At 34.3% G+C, this 14,315-nt stretch overlaps 2 protein-coding genes across 3 annotated transcripts; both read right to left on the reverse strand.

Moving 5' to 3' along the window:
- Nucleotides 1–577: 577 nt before the first annotated feature.
- On the reverse strand, nt 578–4,913 carry LOC135688131 (zinc metalloproteinase nas-4-like). 2 transcript variants are annotated; one of them, XM_089114105.1, is made up of 6 exons: nt 4,652–4,913; nt 3,831–3,890; nt 3,323–3,469; nt 2,271–2,388; nt 1,973–2,160; nt 578–885 (listed from the first exon to the last, which is right to left on the reverse strand). In XM_089114105.1, the coding sequence occupies exons 1-6, from the start codon at nt 4,878–4,880 to the stop codon at nt 635–637; spliced, it is 993 nt and encodes a 330-aa protein (XP_088970231.1). In that variant the 5' UTR covers nt 4,881–4,913; the 3' UTR covers nt 578–634. The 2 variants fall into 2 exon arrangements, with proteins under 2 accessions (XP_088970231.1, XP_065060918.2); XM_065204846.2 differs by having other exon boundaries at nt 4,646–4,913.
- A 4,102-nt stretch (nt 4,914–9,015) lies between these two features.
- Nucleotides 9,016–13,177, reverse strand: LOC148957984 (zinc metalloproteinase nas-4-like). Its single transcript, XM_089114089.1, has 6 exons — nt 12,686–13,177; nt 12,275–12,334; nt 11,926–12,072; nt 11,242–11,359; nt 10,374–10,561; nt 9,016–9,450 (listed from the first exon to the last, which is right to left on the reverse strand). The coding sequence occupies exons 1-6, from the start codon at nt 13,140–13,142 to the stop codon at nt 9,191–9,193; spliced, it is 1,230 nt and encodes a 409-aa protein (XP_088970215.1). The 5' UTR covers nt 13,143–13,177; the 3' UTR covers nt 9,016–9,190.
- Nucleotides 13,178–14,315: the final 1,138 nt, after the last annotated feature.

Here is a 14,315-nt window from a genome sequence, read left to right on the forward strand (position 1 = left end):
TGCCTTTGTATGGCATTGTATTCTTTAATGTTTTTAAACAAAACACGATAGCTCATTTGGTTTGGGTGAAAAATGCCGTTTTCATCACTAAGAGGAATTGAAATTTGAATTTATTTTGATATGCTATGTTTTTCCATTTTATTTCACTGAGTTGCAGTTAGGATAAACTCATTTTTATGGCATAGGTTTGCAGCATAGAACTTAATATTTTCAAGAAAAACGTTCTTTACATTTAAAAGTTCTTTAGGAAATAATTTGTCAAGATTTTCTTTATTTTTTAATGCTGGTAGATACTAACGCGCATCATAAAACAAAAACAAATTAAATGGTAGCGTTACCTTACAGCAGGTAAGAGTATAATCTGAGTCTACGAAAAGGTTACTAGATTTGTTTTAGGATTTTTGAAAGGTAGGGTAGGATTTAAGCTTCGTAGAAACTACGGAGAAAGGACAATTCAGGGCCTGTCTCCTTGGACACTTTGTCACCCAGATGCTTTATCTATTTTTTTCTTTATTAAGTGCTACAATTTATTTTATTTTTGGTAGTTTTAAGAAAAACATAAAAAAGACATCATATGTAATGTTTGATCCTTTCATATGCCTCATATCAATAAAGGATTCTCAATAACATAATTTCAATATTTTGAAGTAAACTTCCTGCACTGGTACAGCTTGTTAATCTGTCGAAGATCAATATCACTGAACATTTGCCTTTGGCCAATCTTCCTCCATGGCTTATCCTTCGGAACGATTGTTGGTAATGTTTTCCCATTCAATTTAATTCCAAAGCCATACCGTGGGTAGTGCATCACGCTGTCATAGTCGTATGGTTCCCCAAGGTAATCTCCTTCACCATGAGCGTATTTCTGGAATTGACTTTCTCTTCCTGCAGAAAAAGGATTTCTTTTAAACTGGCTGATAAAAGTATGCTAGAATAAATGATTTATTTGGGATGGCTAGAAATATTGCATTTTGAACGGGTTATATTTTAATATGCTTCCTGTTTAGATCCTTTTGTAATTCAACCTAGGCTTGTTTCAATGTCAACTAGCTTACGGGTATTGCTAATAATGCACTCATTAAGTGTATCTGTATGCTTATGGTAAAATCAGTATTAACATTGCTCGTAACAAATGTCAGGAAAGAATTCATTCTTCCTCCCGGAAATTTCCTGAAATTTTGAAAACCCTCCTTAAAAAATAAAAAACAGGGGTGTTGCGCGTATTTTTACTTCTTTTGTTTTAATTTGCCAACCTCACGGTACTTTGACTATATGACCGTCATGGTTTCTAGGCGTAAACTCAGATTTCGCTTCTTTGAATGTGGAAATTCTAATGACGTGTTCTTGATGTGTTTGAAGAATCCTTACTGTTGTTTTCTGCTATGCACTTTGCTTTGACACCCTTTTATTCAATTTTGGACCAAATCTACTCACTTTCGACAGAGATTAAGAGGGGTAAGTAAAAAATAATAACTTTTTCTATCCAATCAAAGATTATCTGTCTTTACTCATAAATTCAAATCTTTCAGCTCATTAGCTCAGAGAAGATTCTTAAATTGATTTATGTCTTGTTAGGGAACCTGCTCTTAGCCAGCTGGATCTTTTCTGAATTTTTCTATATGACAACTTGATAAACAATTGGGAAGAAAGGGTGAACTTTGTACGTCCTCAAACATTTTTTCGATTTTTGGCAAATGCAAAACTCCTTTCACGCTGGGAAGTGGTTAGGTGTGTCAATTCGACTTTATTACCAAGCTAACAACTGAAATTTTCATTTTGGTTGCTTGTTTAGGTCTTTACTAAAACGGAGATTGTGGATTCAGCAACTTATCCCATCACCATATAGGAATTCTATGCCATTCTGTTTGTCTTTTGAAAACCATGTCTACAAAATTTGATAATATAAAGAAATAAGCTTTCTGACGGCTATCCATGAATATATATTTCACAAATGATAGTTGCTTTGACAAACCTCTCTCAATATTCTGCCAGTTGATAGTAACAAATTGGTCCCTGTCAAGGCGTGTATGTTCATGGAAGAATCCAATAGCATGCATCATTTCGTGTATCACTGTTCCAATGTAGTTGCATCCATCACCTATCGAGACGTATTGAACACCTCCTTCGGCATTCTTACCAACCCCCGTTGAATAACATCCCCTGTAATTAAAGTGTTACTAGCATCATTTATTGATAAGTTTTATCAATAAGTCAACAAGTCGATGAATTGGCTGATGAAATGAAGAATTTCCATCAAGCAGGATACCTACTCATCAACAATGAATTTTATGTAGTCTTTATCTCGTCTGGTCTTTGGCACAAATCTTAAGCATGTTTTCTCTTTAAACTGCTTCATAGCTTCGTTCAAAACTTGTTTTCTTGCCCTATCTGTTAAAAAGAAGACAATGCCCAAGTGATTTAAAATTTGTTAGCAGTCACTGTGAATTATAATTAAAATCTAGCTCAATAGTTTTGCCTTATATTTAAAGTCTTGCAAAGGAAATAGTTTTTAATCCGTTGCATGTGGGGTTTGGGATAATAAAGGTTTCCAATTAAAGCAATCTAAAGCAGCAATAAAACTAAAACAAAACTTAAATTAGTTATTGTTGAGGTGGAAGCACAAAACAAAACGTTGTAAAGTTGCCTCCACATCCAACATTACAAACACTCTTATACTATACAAAAATACACTATAACACACACAATACGGCACCAAACAGCACAATACGGCATAATACAGCACAATACAGCACAATGCAACACAATACAGCACAATGCAACACAATACAGCACAATACTGCACATTTCAATACAATACGGCATAATACAGCACAATACGGCATAATACAGCACAATACAGCACAATACGGCATAATACAGCACAATACAGCACAATACAGTACAATACGGCATAATACAGCACAATACAGCACAATACAGTACAATACGGCATAATACAGCACAATACGGCATAATACAGCACAATACGGCATAATACAGCACAATACAGCACAATACAGTACAATACGGCATGATACAGCACAATACAGCACAATATAGCACAATGTTACACCATAATACAGCACAATACAGTAAGAAATACAAACTATGAACACCTCGTTGTGGCATTTAAGAATCATGAATTTCAATCTACCAAATATAGCAGACAAAGGTATAAAAATCATTGAAATCGTTTAGTCTGCTTGAAGAATTTAGCAGTACACTTCAGTTTTCATAGCAATATGTGACTGCACCTTTGATGAAAAAAAGCAACTTTTGTATGAAAAACAATAAAAGATGATTGAACGAAACTGATACTTCCCAAATTTGGCATCGATTACAAAGGGAACTCTGGCGTTAGGCCACTTTTTTTCTGCAAAGGCAATGGTATCCTTCTTTGAAATGGTGTTGTCTTTGATCTTGTCAATTTCGCTTTTTGTGAGCTTCAAATCTCCTTCAAACAGATCAGCTAAAAAATCGATTGAAGAATTTTAGAGAACAAGAATCTATCTTTCAATTGTGATTAACTTTAGAAGGGTGCCCGAAATATATATACCCCAACTCATAAACTACTTGACCTTTTTTTGCACCTCTACTTGTAGATCTTGATTTTTCATCGCCGATGCTTCTTACATACCTTCTTTGTTTCACCTTTATTTCAGTCTTTTTCTAAATATTTCTTTCCTTCTAATTGCAGGTTTTAAATATAGTGGTCTTTCATACTTCCTTTTTGCATACTTTCACAGATCTTGTTCTATTTCACTTATTTAATGCGTCATTAATCCATTTAGAATTTGCTAAGGATATTTCCTAGGGAACAAGTTACTCACGGTTCAACTCTGCAATTTCTTCCTCTTCTTCTTCTTCTGTTGTTTCTGGCCCTTTAAACGCTGAAAAAAATAAAATAAGGTTTATTCAAAAGTTTATCGATTTCATTTGTGGATCTATAGCTAAATCGATTGCTGCATGATAAGGCATCGTAGTAAGCAAAGAATGGCTTCACATTGTAACGTATAACTAAATGCTAAATAGCGTTATTCTAAGCCAATAAAGCAATTTTAAGCACTCTATTTATCATTAACTTAAATCATTTTTTTTATAATCATATAATAGCAACTGTGATCTTAAAAGCATTTTTGTAAGGATTAGGATAGCTCTTCCTTTGCAATGATACAGACATTGGAAATGTGGCCAATATCCACCATATTTCAACAAAAATAGTTCATATTTACTCTGCAAACTTATCTATTTTGCTCCTCGGATATCTAAATATATTTTCTCTATAGTTATATTTACTCTTTATAATTATCTATTTTACTTCTAACGTAATTGATATTTCGTTTCACATACGTAAGTTTGTCAAACTAGTAAAGAGAAGAAGCACGTTTTCCTAGCCAAACTAGGCATGAACCCTGCAATTGTCCTTAAAACTCAAACAAGATCTGTTATTTCATTCACTTTCAACTACTCACATGTTTTCTTTCGTCACTTTTCCAAAACTAGTCGTAACATTTATTCTTGTTCAAGCACAAAAATTTCTTCAATTTTTCCCCTAAATTTTGTAAAACTTCATTGTGTCTAATAATGATAGATTTTGTAAAAAGTTGCATTGTATACAATATTTTAAAGTTGCATTGTATGTTACCATTACTTTCTGTTTTCTCCTCGTCTTCTTTTATTTCCTCTCCACCCAGTCCATCTTCGCTATCTGGCTTCGTTTGTGATTGGACGTCTTCTGGCTTTTGCTGCGGATCCTCACTGGAAGACCCAATCGGTTTTATTTCTGGAACTTTGACAGCAACACCTTTTCCTGGGGCAGGAGCACCGCTAGCCAGGTAAAATGTTGCTAAGAGTACACTGGAAATAATGAAGAAGTTCATCGTCTTTCTCTTCTCGATGCCGATGTCAAAATGAGTTCTATGTTCCACCTATTGGTTAAATAATCCATCTGCAGGTAGCTGTTTGCTTAGTGCCAGTCACCCGAATATTGAAAGTAATTGATATTTAATCTAATTTGTGATTTCTACCTCATTATTTCAAGAAAATGTCAAAGTAGGTTAAACAAACCAGGTAATAAATGCAAAATATTTCGCTACTTTAATCCTGTAACTACCTGATGGAACTGACGTACAAGAGAAAACTTTTCGGCTGGTAGTCCTATAGTAGAATATCTTAGATCTCTGAAAATTTTCATCCTCGATTACTTTCCAGCCTGTTTCTCATTAGCAAAATGTTCTTTTTAATCTATGATTTCAGATTATGAGCGCTTTTCAAAATTTTGGTCAGCTTTTGGATGAGTCCATATCAGGGTCTTTGCTTATAGGTACATTTTATCAATACTTCCCTTCTACCAATTTCAAGATCATTTTAAGTGGCGGTGGGTTGCTCTTTGATATTATTTCTATACACGTTTTTCAAATCAATTCTTAATTATAAGATTCTTTAAATCTCACGAATTGCGTTCCTCCATTGTCCTGCTTGAAAGCTTTTGGCAAACTGTTTCGGAGAAGGTGGCTAGGTAGTCCTATAGTAGAATATCTTAGATATCTGAAAATTTTCATCCTCGATTACTTTCCAGCCTGTTTATCATTGGCAAAATGTTCTTTTTAATCTATGAGTTCAGATCATGGGCGCTTTTCAAAATTTTCGTCAGCTTTTCGATGAGTACATTTTGCTTAAAGGTACATTTTATCAATACTTCCCTTCTACCAATTTCAAGATCATTTTTAGTGGCAATGGGTTGCTCTTGACTGTTTGATATTATTTCTATACACGATTTTTAAATCAATTCTTAATCATAAGTTTCTTTAAATCTCACGAATTGCGTTACTCCATTGTCCTTCTTTAAAGCTTTTGGCAAACTGGTTTCGGAGAAGGTGGCTAGGACAGGAAGGCGATGAATGGCTTTGAGATGTTTAGAACAGATCTTTTTTACGTATCTTAACCCTTTTAAACATTTTTATAATTATTTTACGCCAATGCCATCTTGCTAACGAAAATTGGGTGGTCTTGAACACGTCTTTAAGATTCCCAGAAACTACATTAAAAAAAGTGTAGTAGAACTTTATATGAAGCAAATTATCAAACAAACCTATTTGCTTATATATTTTCTATAATTGATGTTTTTTGTAATTGCTTTGTTGCAGAGATAAGCACTGCTCTAAGGTGTTTATTCGAGTTTTATGCTTAATGCAATCACCATAAGAAGCACAAGTAACAGTTTGTATCAACAGTCTCTTATATCTGAAAACTTGCAAATTCTAGGTAGATATTTAGGTAAAATACTAGTAAGATTTCTTTACAGAAAATACTGCAAACTATTGTGCGAGATACCAGTTGTTACGAAGACATCAGAACTTCTAATTGAACGCAACAAATTGTCGTGTAATTTGAAAAATTAGATAAAAACAGCAACCAAGACAATTCATGGAAAAACCTGCAACTTTCACAACAGTGGCGTCGCTTGATCTTCCTGGTTAGGGGGGTGGAGGGTCATCAATAGAAAAAATTACCGATTAAGACACAGATGGAGAAGAACTTAGGTGCTATTTCACCTACTGATAGATGATTTTACCGACAAACTAAGGGTTTTGTAGACAAACTGAAGATTTACCGACGAATGCATGAGGAATGAGGGAGAGGGGTTACACCCCTATACACTTCCACTAGCTACGCCCCTGCTTCACAAAGTCCTTTGAGCAACTTTATTTGTTGACATTTGCCCCTATGACTCTAAGCTAATTGTCTTCATTTTGGTAATGCTTGTCTTAATGTCTTGATTTTAATACGACTCTTGTTGGTTTTGAATCTCCACTGACTAACAGTGGTGGAACGGGACCTGAGACGGGCCCTTATTGACAGACTGCAGTCCCATTCAAGAGTCCGATCTTTCAATAGGAATTCGCTTTGTTAACTTGGAGAGGAGAGTTAAGCTTAAGTCGTAGAGCTTTAAAAGTTCTTGAAAAGGAGTAGAGCTTGGTCGGGGGCCCCCATTTGATCGGGGGCTTTTAGTTATCGGACTAAGGTACCCTAAACTGCGTTACGCCACAGCTGTCTGATTTCTAGCTACAAGATATATTTTCAGCATGCATTTGAATCTCATAATTAATTCACGTTGTTTGCAAGATTCTTCAAAGAAATAGGAAACTGAAATATAATGAAATGAAAGTTTGATATGAAGGTAAGAAGTTCAGTTGTAGGGAGCCCATTAAATGTGTAATCTTCCTTTCAAAATAAATTGAGAACCTTATGAAAATATTAATGATTAAATTTAAAGTGATTTGAAATACCTTATCTTCAAAAGTATATGAAATATATTTGGCAAAATGAAATTTTATGCAAAAAACTATGCAAAATATTTCATCATCTGCCTGAAATTATTTGTGATCCTGTGCATAAACTGCTTGTCAAGCCCTGGTGGCTGAAATATGAAAATGTTATTTACAGTCACCGGCGATTTACGGAAAAAGTTATAAACTAAATTTCTCTTCGTTCAAAATACCCTTGCAACTATTACTAATAGTTTCAATTACGAGATTCTTGCGCGTGCATGTGCATATTGGCTGCTGGTCGAAGAAATTTGGCTGCATCGTGTCACCGTATATAAATTTTACACGAACTGAGCCCTCATATAAAAAATAAAAGAAACTGGGCCCTTATATAAAAATTCCATGTTACTGATTACCTTCAATCTTGCGAAACGTCTCAAAAAATGACAATTTTAAAGCTGAGCTTAAAATGGAACCTTTTTTTAGTTCTTTTCAGATATACTAAGATTTTCTGTCTTACAAAAAAAGACCCCCTTGCGATTAATTATGTGTTCTGTTTTATGTTATGCTATGTTAAGCTTTGTGAGGTATGTTTCTTTACAACGTGGTATTTCAGATTATTTGTTGAACTTTTATTGCCAAAAGCAACGAAAAAATTAAGAAGATGAGTAATAACCCTGAGCCTTATTTTTCTATAAAAGTTCTTGTACCACGCAAAACCAGATCACATATAATTTATTGCTTCGTTGATAATTCTCGGTAGCTTATCAGCGAACCCTCATTTAGACATTTATAGACAAGTAGAGAATATTTTTTGGTAATCAATTAGAGCACAGTAAAAATGCTTCTACATATACTCAAATCGTTGACGTGAAGAACAAGAGAAAATTTTAAAGGAGTATGGCCAACCCTTTCTTGGATTCAAAGATCGTGCGCATAGAACTTAATCATTGTTGCACATGCTCTTTCACTCCAGGGTGAAGGGCTACCTCACACCTTAGAAAGCTTTTGCTCGCTCCTTTCCCCTACAAGCTGTTCCCATTCAACATTTACAACAAAAAATTCATAAATTTAATGGTGACCAGTAGATGACTATAGTAGCAACCAGTTCACAACCAAATTGGTTCAATCGTTAAAAGTAATATAGACAATCTAGTCTCTTGACTTCAATATGGCAAATAAAAATGGCGCTTTTGTACTGAATTTCTCTATTAATGTTATTTTTGTTGAATTTGGGATGTTTAATTGATAATTTGCAAATGATATGAAACCTGATCATTTGAATTGTTCACAAGCATGTTCATTTGAAATTTTGCACCCTCTTTCTAAAAAAGGAAGTTAATGTTTCCAGCGGTAATTTCCTAATAGCAGTTTACATTTTATAATAGATTTTGAGCTAAATTGAAAGTTATTTCGCTGTTCAATACCTGTTCCCCAATCGATGGCTGCAGTTTGACAAAGGCTAAGCTTTTATCTACCAGTACAGGTGACTTTGTTTTGATTATACAAGAAGAATGATCAGTATATATTACTATAACGGAGGCATCTAAAAATTTCTTGGTATGTGGACTACGAGGTTTTCATAACTGTAGAGGAGAAAATATTTTTTCCTTCTCTCTCATTGAATACTTTTCTCTGTCACTTGGGTTTTTCACCTGTTTTTTTATTGATTTTTTTATTTTAATTGGCAGTCTTTATGAATCACCGAGGAGCAGTGGTAGGAAGTTACAAAGAAATTTCAGCTTCATTCACATGGATTATATAACTGCACTGTCAAGAACAAGACCCAAAGGAACAAGCACAACTATAAAGCCTTTCATCTTGTACACAGGTGTTAATTCCAGAAAAATTGACAGGAATAACGTAAATGTAGTAATCGCAGGTTTTTGCTTTTTTCAGTGTTCTCTGTATTTTGAAATCTGTTACTGTCTTCGTGGTTTTCTTCTCCTCATTCTGCAAGTGTAAAGCTTGTTGAGCTGCCTGAGATCAATATAACTAAAACCACCTCTATGACCAATCTTTCTCCATGGTTTGCTCTTTGGCACAATCGTTGTTAAACGTTTTCCATTCACTTTGATTCCAAAACCATCGCGTGGATAGTGCATCACGCTGTCGTAGTCGTATGGTTCTCCAAGATAGTCCGCAGCACCATGGGCATATTTCTGGAACTGACCTTCACGTCCTGCATCAGAAAAATTAATTCGATTATTTCGATGACGATGAAGTCTCTTGATGCAAATCTTGCTTCAAAATTAGATTGTTTTGGTATTTTGAAATGTTGACTGAAAACGCTATAGTTATGTTTTCAACTTAGGCCGACATCTCTAAGTTTTTTCTCACGCATGCTCGCAAAATTCATTCTGCTTTTCTGGCAATTTTTCAAACAGTTAGATTTGACCCTGGACTGTTGCTTTATAGTGCTTCCAGTTTACACTTACAGTTTCGGGAGATCTGAGAAATAAGAGCTTACCCTCACCTTCAGAACTTTAGATAAATCAAAAATACCTTCACCCAGTTCAAAGCAGAATGAAAACTAAAATATGTCAAAATTTTAAAGGGATTCAAAGTTGACAACTAAACTCGATAAATGTGCAGCAAAATTTCACGCTAATTTGTCTGTGACTTTGTTTTGCAAATGAAAATTAAAGGTTTAGCTGTCATTAAATTGCTTTTACATTTCTTCCGAACCTAGCTTTTGTCTTTCTTTCTTAAGTTGATATAGTTTCTAGCTATACTAAAGCTAATTAAAACCAACTAATTTAAACTACCAACTTTAAATGTAATGCAAATCAAATATAATCGATGTTGCAGATTCTTTGCAAAGATCAAAAGTACAATTAAACGATGAAAATTCTGAGATCTTTTTTGAGTAAAGTTGGGGAGTATGTATTCTATTTCGTTTGGAACTGTGTTCCATATTTGGCTACATCTATATGATACGGTATTAAATCCATGTTTTGTAATATGGCTCCGCTAGCTTGAATATGTCAAAGTGTGTTCAGGAAAACATCATAGATGCAAAGTCATGAATTATAAATCTATATCTAAATCTTTACGGATTTCCATTTATTTGCATCAATTTTTTTACAGACTGATTAGTCATACCTTTCTCTATATTGTCCCAATGGATTTTAACAAATTGATCCCTGTCAAGGCGAGTATGCTCGTGGAAGAACCCAATAGCATGCATGATTTCATGTATCACTGTTCCAACATACTCACAACCTTTGCCAATTGAAATGAACTGAGCACCTCTTTTAGCACTTTTTCCAATAGAAGTTGAATAGCATCCTCTATAATGTACAAGTGACGATTGGTGCAGTACTGTACAAGGAACGCGTAAGCGGGACAAAAGTTGCTATTTTGCATATTGTAAAGTAATTCCTGAAGTGGTCAATGAATTATGAGGCAAATCTTGATAAAAATTTCTCAGATTTGCAGAAAAAAGTTATCAACCAAATTGATTTTTGTGCTATATTTTAGATTAACACTCGATTGCAAAGATTTTTTAGTGTGGTTGAGCAGACAGAATCAAGAACAGCTGAACAGTCAGGAAACCAGCCTTTCTACCTAACACGTAATTAAAGGGCGTTACAGAATTAAAACTTTATTCCATCTAGCAGTTTTGGAGTCAATCTACATAAAAACGAAAAAGCCGCCATTGTGTAGACAAAAGGAGTTCGTTTTCTCTCTTGGACTCCATTGGTAATTTTTCTTTAGGCTCGCGGCACTGATTGGTCAACTATACCGGTCTTGTGCTTGCGTTTTCTGATTGGCCTATTTCGATCCACAACTGGGTATATATTTTCCATCGTGTTTTTTCGGAACCTATTCTGACGTTTTATGCTCTGAGGAGTGTCAGACGAAATGCTTTTAGTATGTCGTAAAATTTTTGCTTTTTTCAAAGCCATTTTCAAATTCTGTACCGCAAAAAAATTGTTTATACATATAGCATAATCAAATGACTACTTACTTTGCACGAATAAATCTTACGTAATTCTTATCTGTCGTCTTCTTCCTTTTAAGCCTTACACAAGTTTTCATTCTGAATTCTCCAATAGCTTTCATTATCACTTGTGTTGTTCTTTGATCTAATTTGAAGAGAACGGTGCAGAGGGCCAATAAAATATTTTTCAGGGTAAATCTTTTTTTCTAGAATCATTTTATCATTAGAGTATTTTCTTGGTTTTTATCAAAAAAACATATTCTTGAGTAAGTATAATATCTCTTCTTTAGCCTTGATACAAGGTCTAGTCAGCAACCCATAGCATAAATAGTGCTGAAGCATTTACGTTTTGCATTTACATTTCAAAATGATGCAAATGAATCTAAACATTACTGTGTTTCAAAAGTATTCATTATGAATTACAAAAGACTTTGATGATAATCAGGTGTAATATTTTGTAAATGTTTTAGGCCTATTGGTTTCTTGATATCTCGAAAAACCAAATATTATTAAGGACACTATCGTTTGAAAACCATAGAAACAAAGTGGATAGTGCATTTGAAATAAAGGATTTTGCTATTTTCACCCCCCCCCCCCACCCCCCCACTCTAAAGAAAAAGTAGTTGTCTTCTTGGTTCACTTACTTCATGTGACAAAAGGAAGGTAAAAATTCGACCAATCAATGATATCAAAATAAAAATGGAGACATACCAACATTATTGTCAATAACATATGGGACAACATTCTTTGGCCATTTTCTTGCGACAGCCGATACTGCATCCTTTTTTGAAATGGTGCTGTTTTTGATTCTGTCAATCTCACTTTGTGGTAGTTTAAGGTCTCCCTCAAAAAGGTCGGCTAGAGCAAAAGTTATATGCATCACTATTGATGATTTTAGTTAAAGCTACAACTATCTTAAAATAAAGGATAGTCATCATACGTTGAAATGAAAATTACAAATTGACAATCCTGACTTCAATTTTGGGCAAATTTGTTACTAACTTTAGTGTAGGAGGTTGTTGAGTATTTACTACTTTTTTTACGCATTCTGGAAACTTACGGTTAAGTTCAGCCGATTCCTCTTCCTCTTCTTCCTTTTCTGTTCTTGGTGAATCGGGCACTGCAAAGTGTAACAATCAATCGATTAATCAGTCAATCAAACTGTCGTTTTCGATTACTTCGCTATATGATCATCACATACTTCCTATTTCATCCCATGTTATCTTTTCTTTCTGCTTAGCAGTTTAATTGCCCGGTCACTGATATCTTTTGATTGATTGGTATAAAGATAAAAAACAATATGTATAAGAAAAAATAGTGAAAAGCTTCTTAGACAGCTGAAGGTATAGAAAGGTTACCAAGAAACCAATTTTCTTTCATTCAGATTTCTCTGCTATATGAGTGAAGTTCTTTTAGTCAATGTTTGGTTATACTAAAATATAATAAATTTCATTAATAAAATCATCTTTACCATCGTCAGCACTACTACCCTCTTCTTTTTTATCCTCTTTGTATTCTTCTACTTTGTCGCCCTCTCCTTTCTTTTCTTCTCCTTTGTCTTCTCCCTTGTCTTCTCCCTTGTCTTCTCCCTTGTCTTCTCCCTTGTCTTCTCCCTTGTCTTCTCCCTTGTCTTCTCCCTTGTCTTCTCCCTTGTCTTCTCCCTTGTCTTCTTCCTTGTCTTCTCCCTTATCTTTTACCTTATCTTCTTCCTTGTCTTCTTCCTCTTCTTTAGGTTTTTCTTGATCGCCTTTGCTTGATTTGTCATCCTCACTTATCTTTGGAGCTTCAACGGGCTGTGCCAAATCTGTAGGAAAACCGACAGGGCTAATCGGTGGTGGCTTCGCGTCATTTTTATTTACAGGCACAGGAGAACTAAAAACAAAGCCGAGAGACGCCAAAAAGGCAAGGGTCAGAACGAAAAATCTCATTATCTTCGTCCTCCCACTACAGATGCCTGTATGAATATGCCACTTCGATCTCCCTTTTATATCCTTAAAACATGCTGTTTGCTTCACTTACGCAATTCAACACGCATTTGTTTATTTCAAATGCAATGCAATGTTTATAAGTCTCTTTCCTTTGTAAGTAAGGTTACAGACAGAAACCTGCCAAAGTATAGTGGATCGTTTACAGTTTAATCTGCTTTTGATACGGTTTTAAGGAATACTCACAATGTTATGAGCTCAGCATGCTGGCTTCACTTTACAACTAAAGAAAAGATTGAGTTTGAAATTACGCTGGGACCAGTAGTGGATAAGCACAAACCTATATCTAAGAAAGATAAGAAAGTTACAATTTCTTAATGAAAAATTAAAATATCTTGACTATGGAAAGACCTTGAAGAATTTGAAGAAATACGACACTTTAGATAGGTGTTTCTCTCTCCTTTTGCCATGTTTCACCTAGAAAGAATTCTTCCATCTAGGAATGTGTTTAAAAAGCTTAAAAAGATTAACCATCAAAACATAATATTTTCATTAAACATAATAATAACATTCAACTGAGATTTATAAGGTTCAACTGGGTTCATCTTATTCATGCAACAATAATTTGCAATTTTTAGATTTGCTAGACACTTTGCTATTACATGAAAAAGTCATTCAAACCCAATTTTTTTCACACAGAATTTGAAATCATGATATTTATAGTATAAGCAATTTACAAACATGTAGAAATAAGATTCCTTCTTCTATTCAAATTACATTCTAACATCTAGTCACCCGTATTATATTCCTTCTAGCTACTTTAAGCGGAAGCCAAGATCGTCTAAAATTCCTTTTAGAACTCTAGTCGTGACAAATGATTATCTTTTCTAAGCCTTAAAATCAGTGCTTCCTCTTGAAAAAAAATTTTCTAATCAAAAAGGAAATTTTAGCATTTTTAATGAATTATTAAGAAAATATTTATTAGAAGGAAAAAAGAATTAATGAGAAAATATGAAATAAGAGAGATTTTTAGGGAAACGTTCTATATTTCCCTGGCCTTTTAATTATAGTTTGAGAATATATCAAGAATATTCTGGGGGTTATATACAGTATGTATCAGTAAAAGCAGTATCACCTTTGCTGTATCTTGAAACTGAACTATAACGGCGAATTAGC

Source organism: Rhopilema esculentum, chromosome 19 (assembly GCF_057945365.1).
Source record: "Rhopilema esculentum isolate cy_ngs chromosome 19, ASM5794536v1, whole genome shotgun sequence".
Taxonomy (NCBI): Eukaryota; Metazoa; Cnidaria; class Scyphozoa; order Rhizostomeae; family Rhizostomatidae; genus Rhopilema; species Rhopilema esculentum.

Bases quoted from the DNA above. Each gene is read 5' to 3' on its own strand.
- LOC148957984 (XM_089114089.1), bottom strand. From the start codon at position 13,142: ATGAGATTTTTCGTTCTGACCCTTGCCTTTTTGGCGTCTCTCGGCTTT. The intron at 12,335-12,685 runs GTAAAGATGATT...TACACTTTGCAG, and splicing joins GGGTAGTAGTGCTGACGATG to TGCCCGATTCACCAAGAACA. The intron at 9,451-10,373 runs GTATGACTAATC...TTTCTGATGCAG, and splicing joins TTGGGACAATATAGAGAAAG to GACGTGAAGGTCAGTTCCAG.
- LOC135688131 (XM_065204846.2), bottom strand. From the start codon at position 4,880: ATGAACTTCTTCATTATTTCCAGTGTACTCTTAGCAACATTTTACCTG. The intron at 3,891-4,645 runs GTAACATACAAT...TATTTTTTTCAG, and splicing joins GGAGAAAACAGAAAGTAATG to CGTTTAAAGGGCCAGAAACA. The intron at 2,161-2,270 runs GTAGGTATCCTG...CTTTAATTACAG, and splicing joins ATAAAATTCATTGTTGATGA to GGGATGTTATTCAACGGGGG.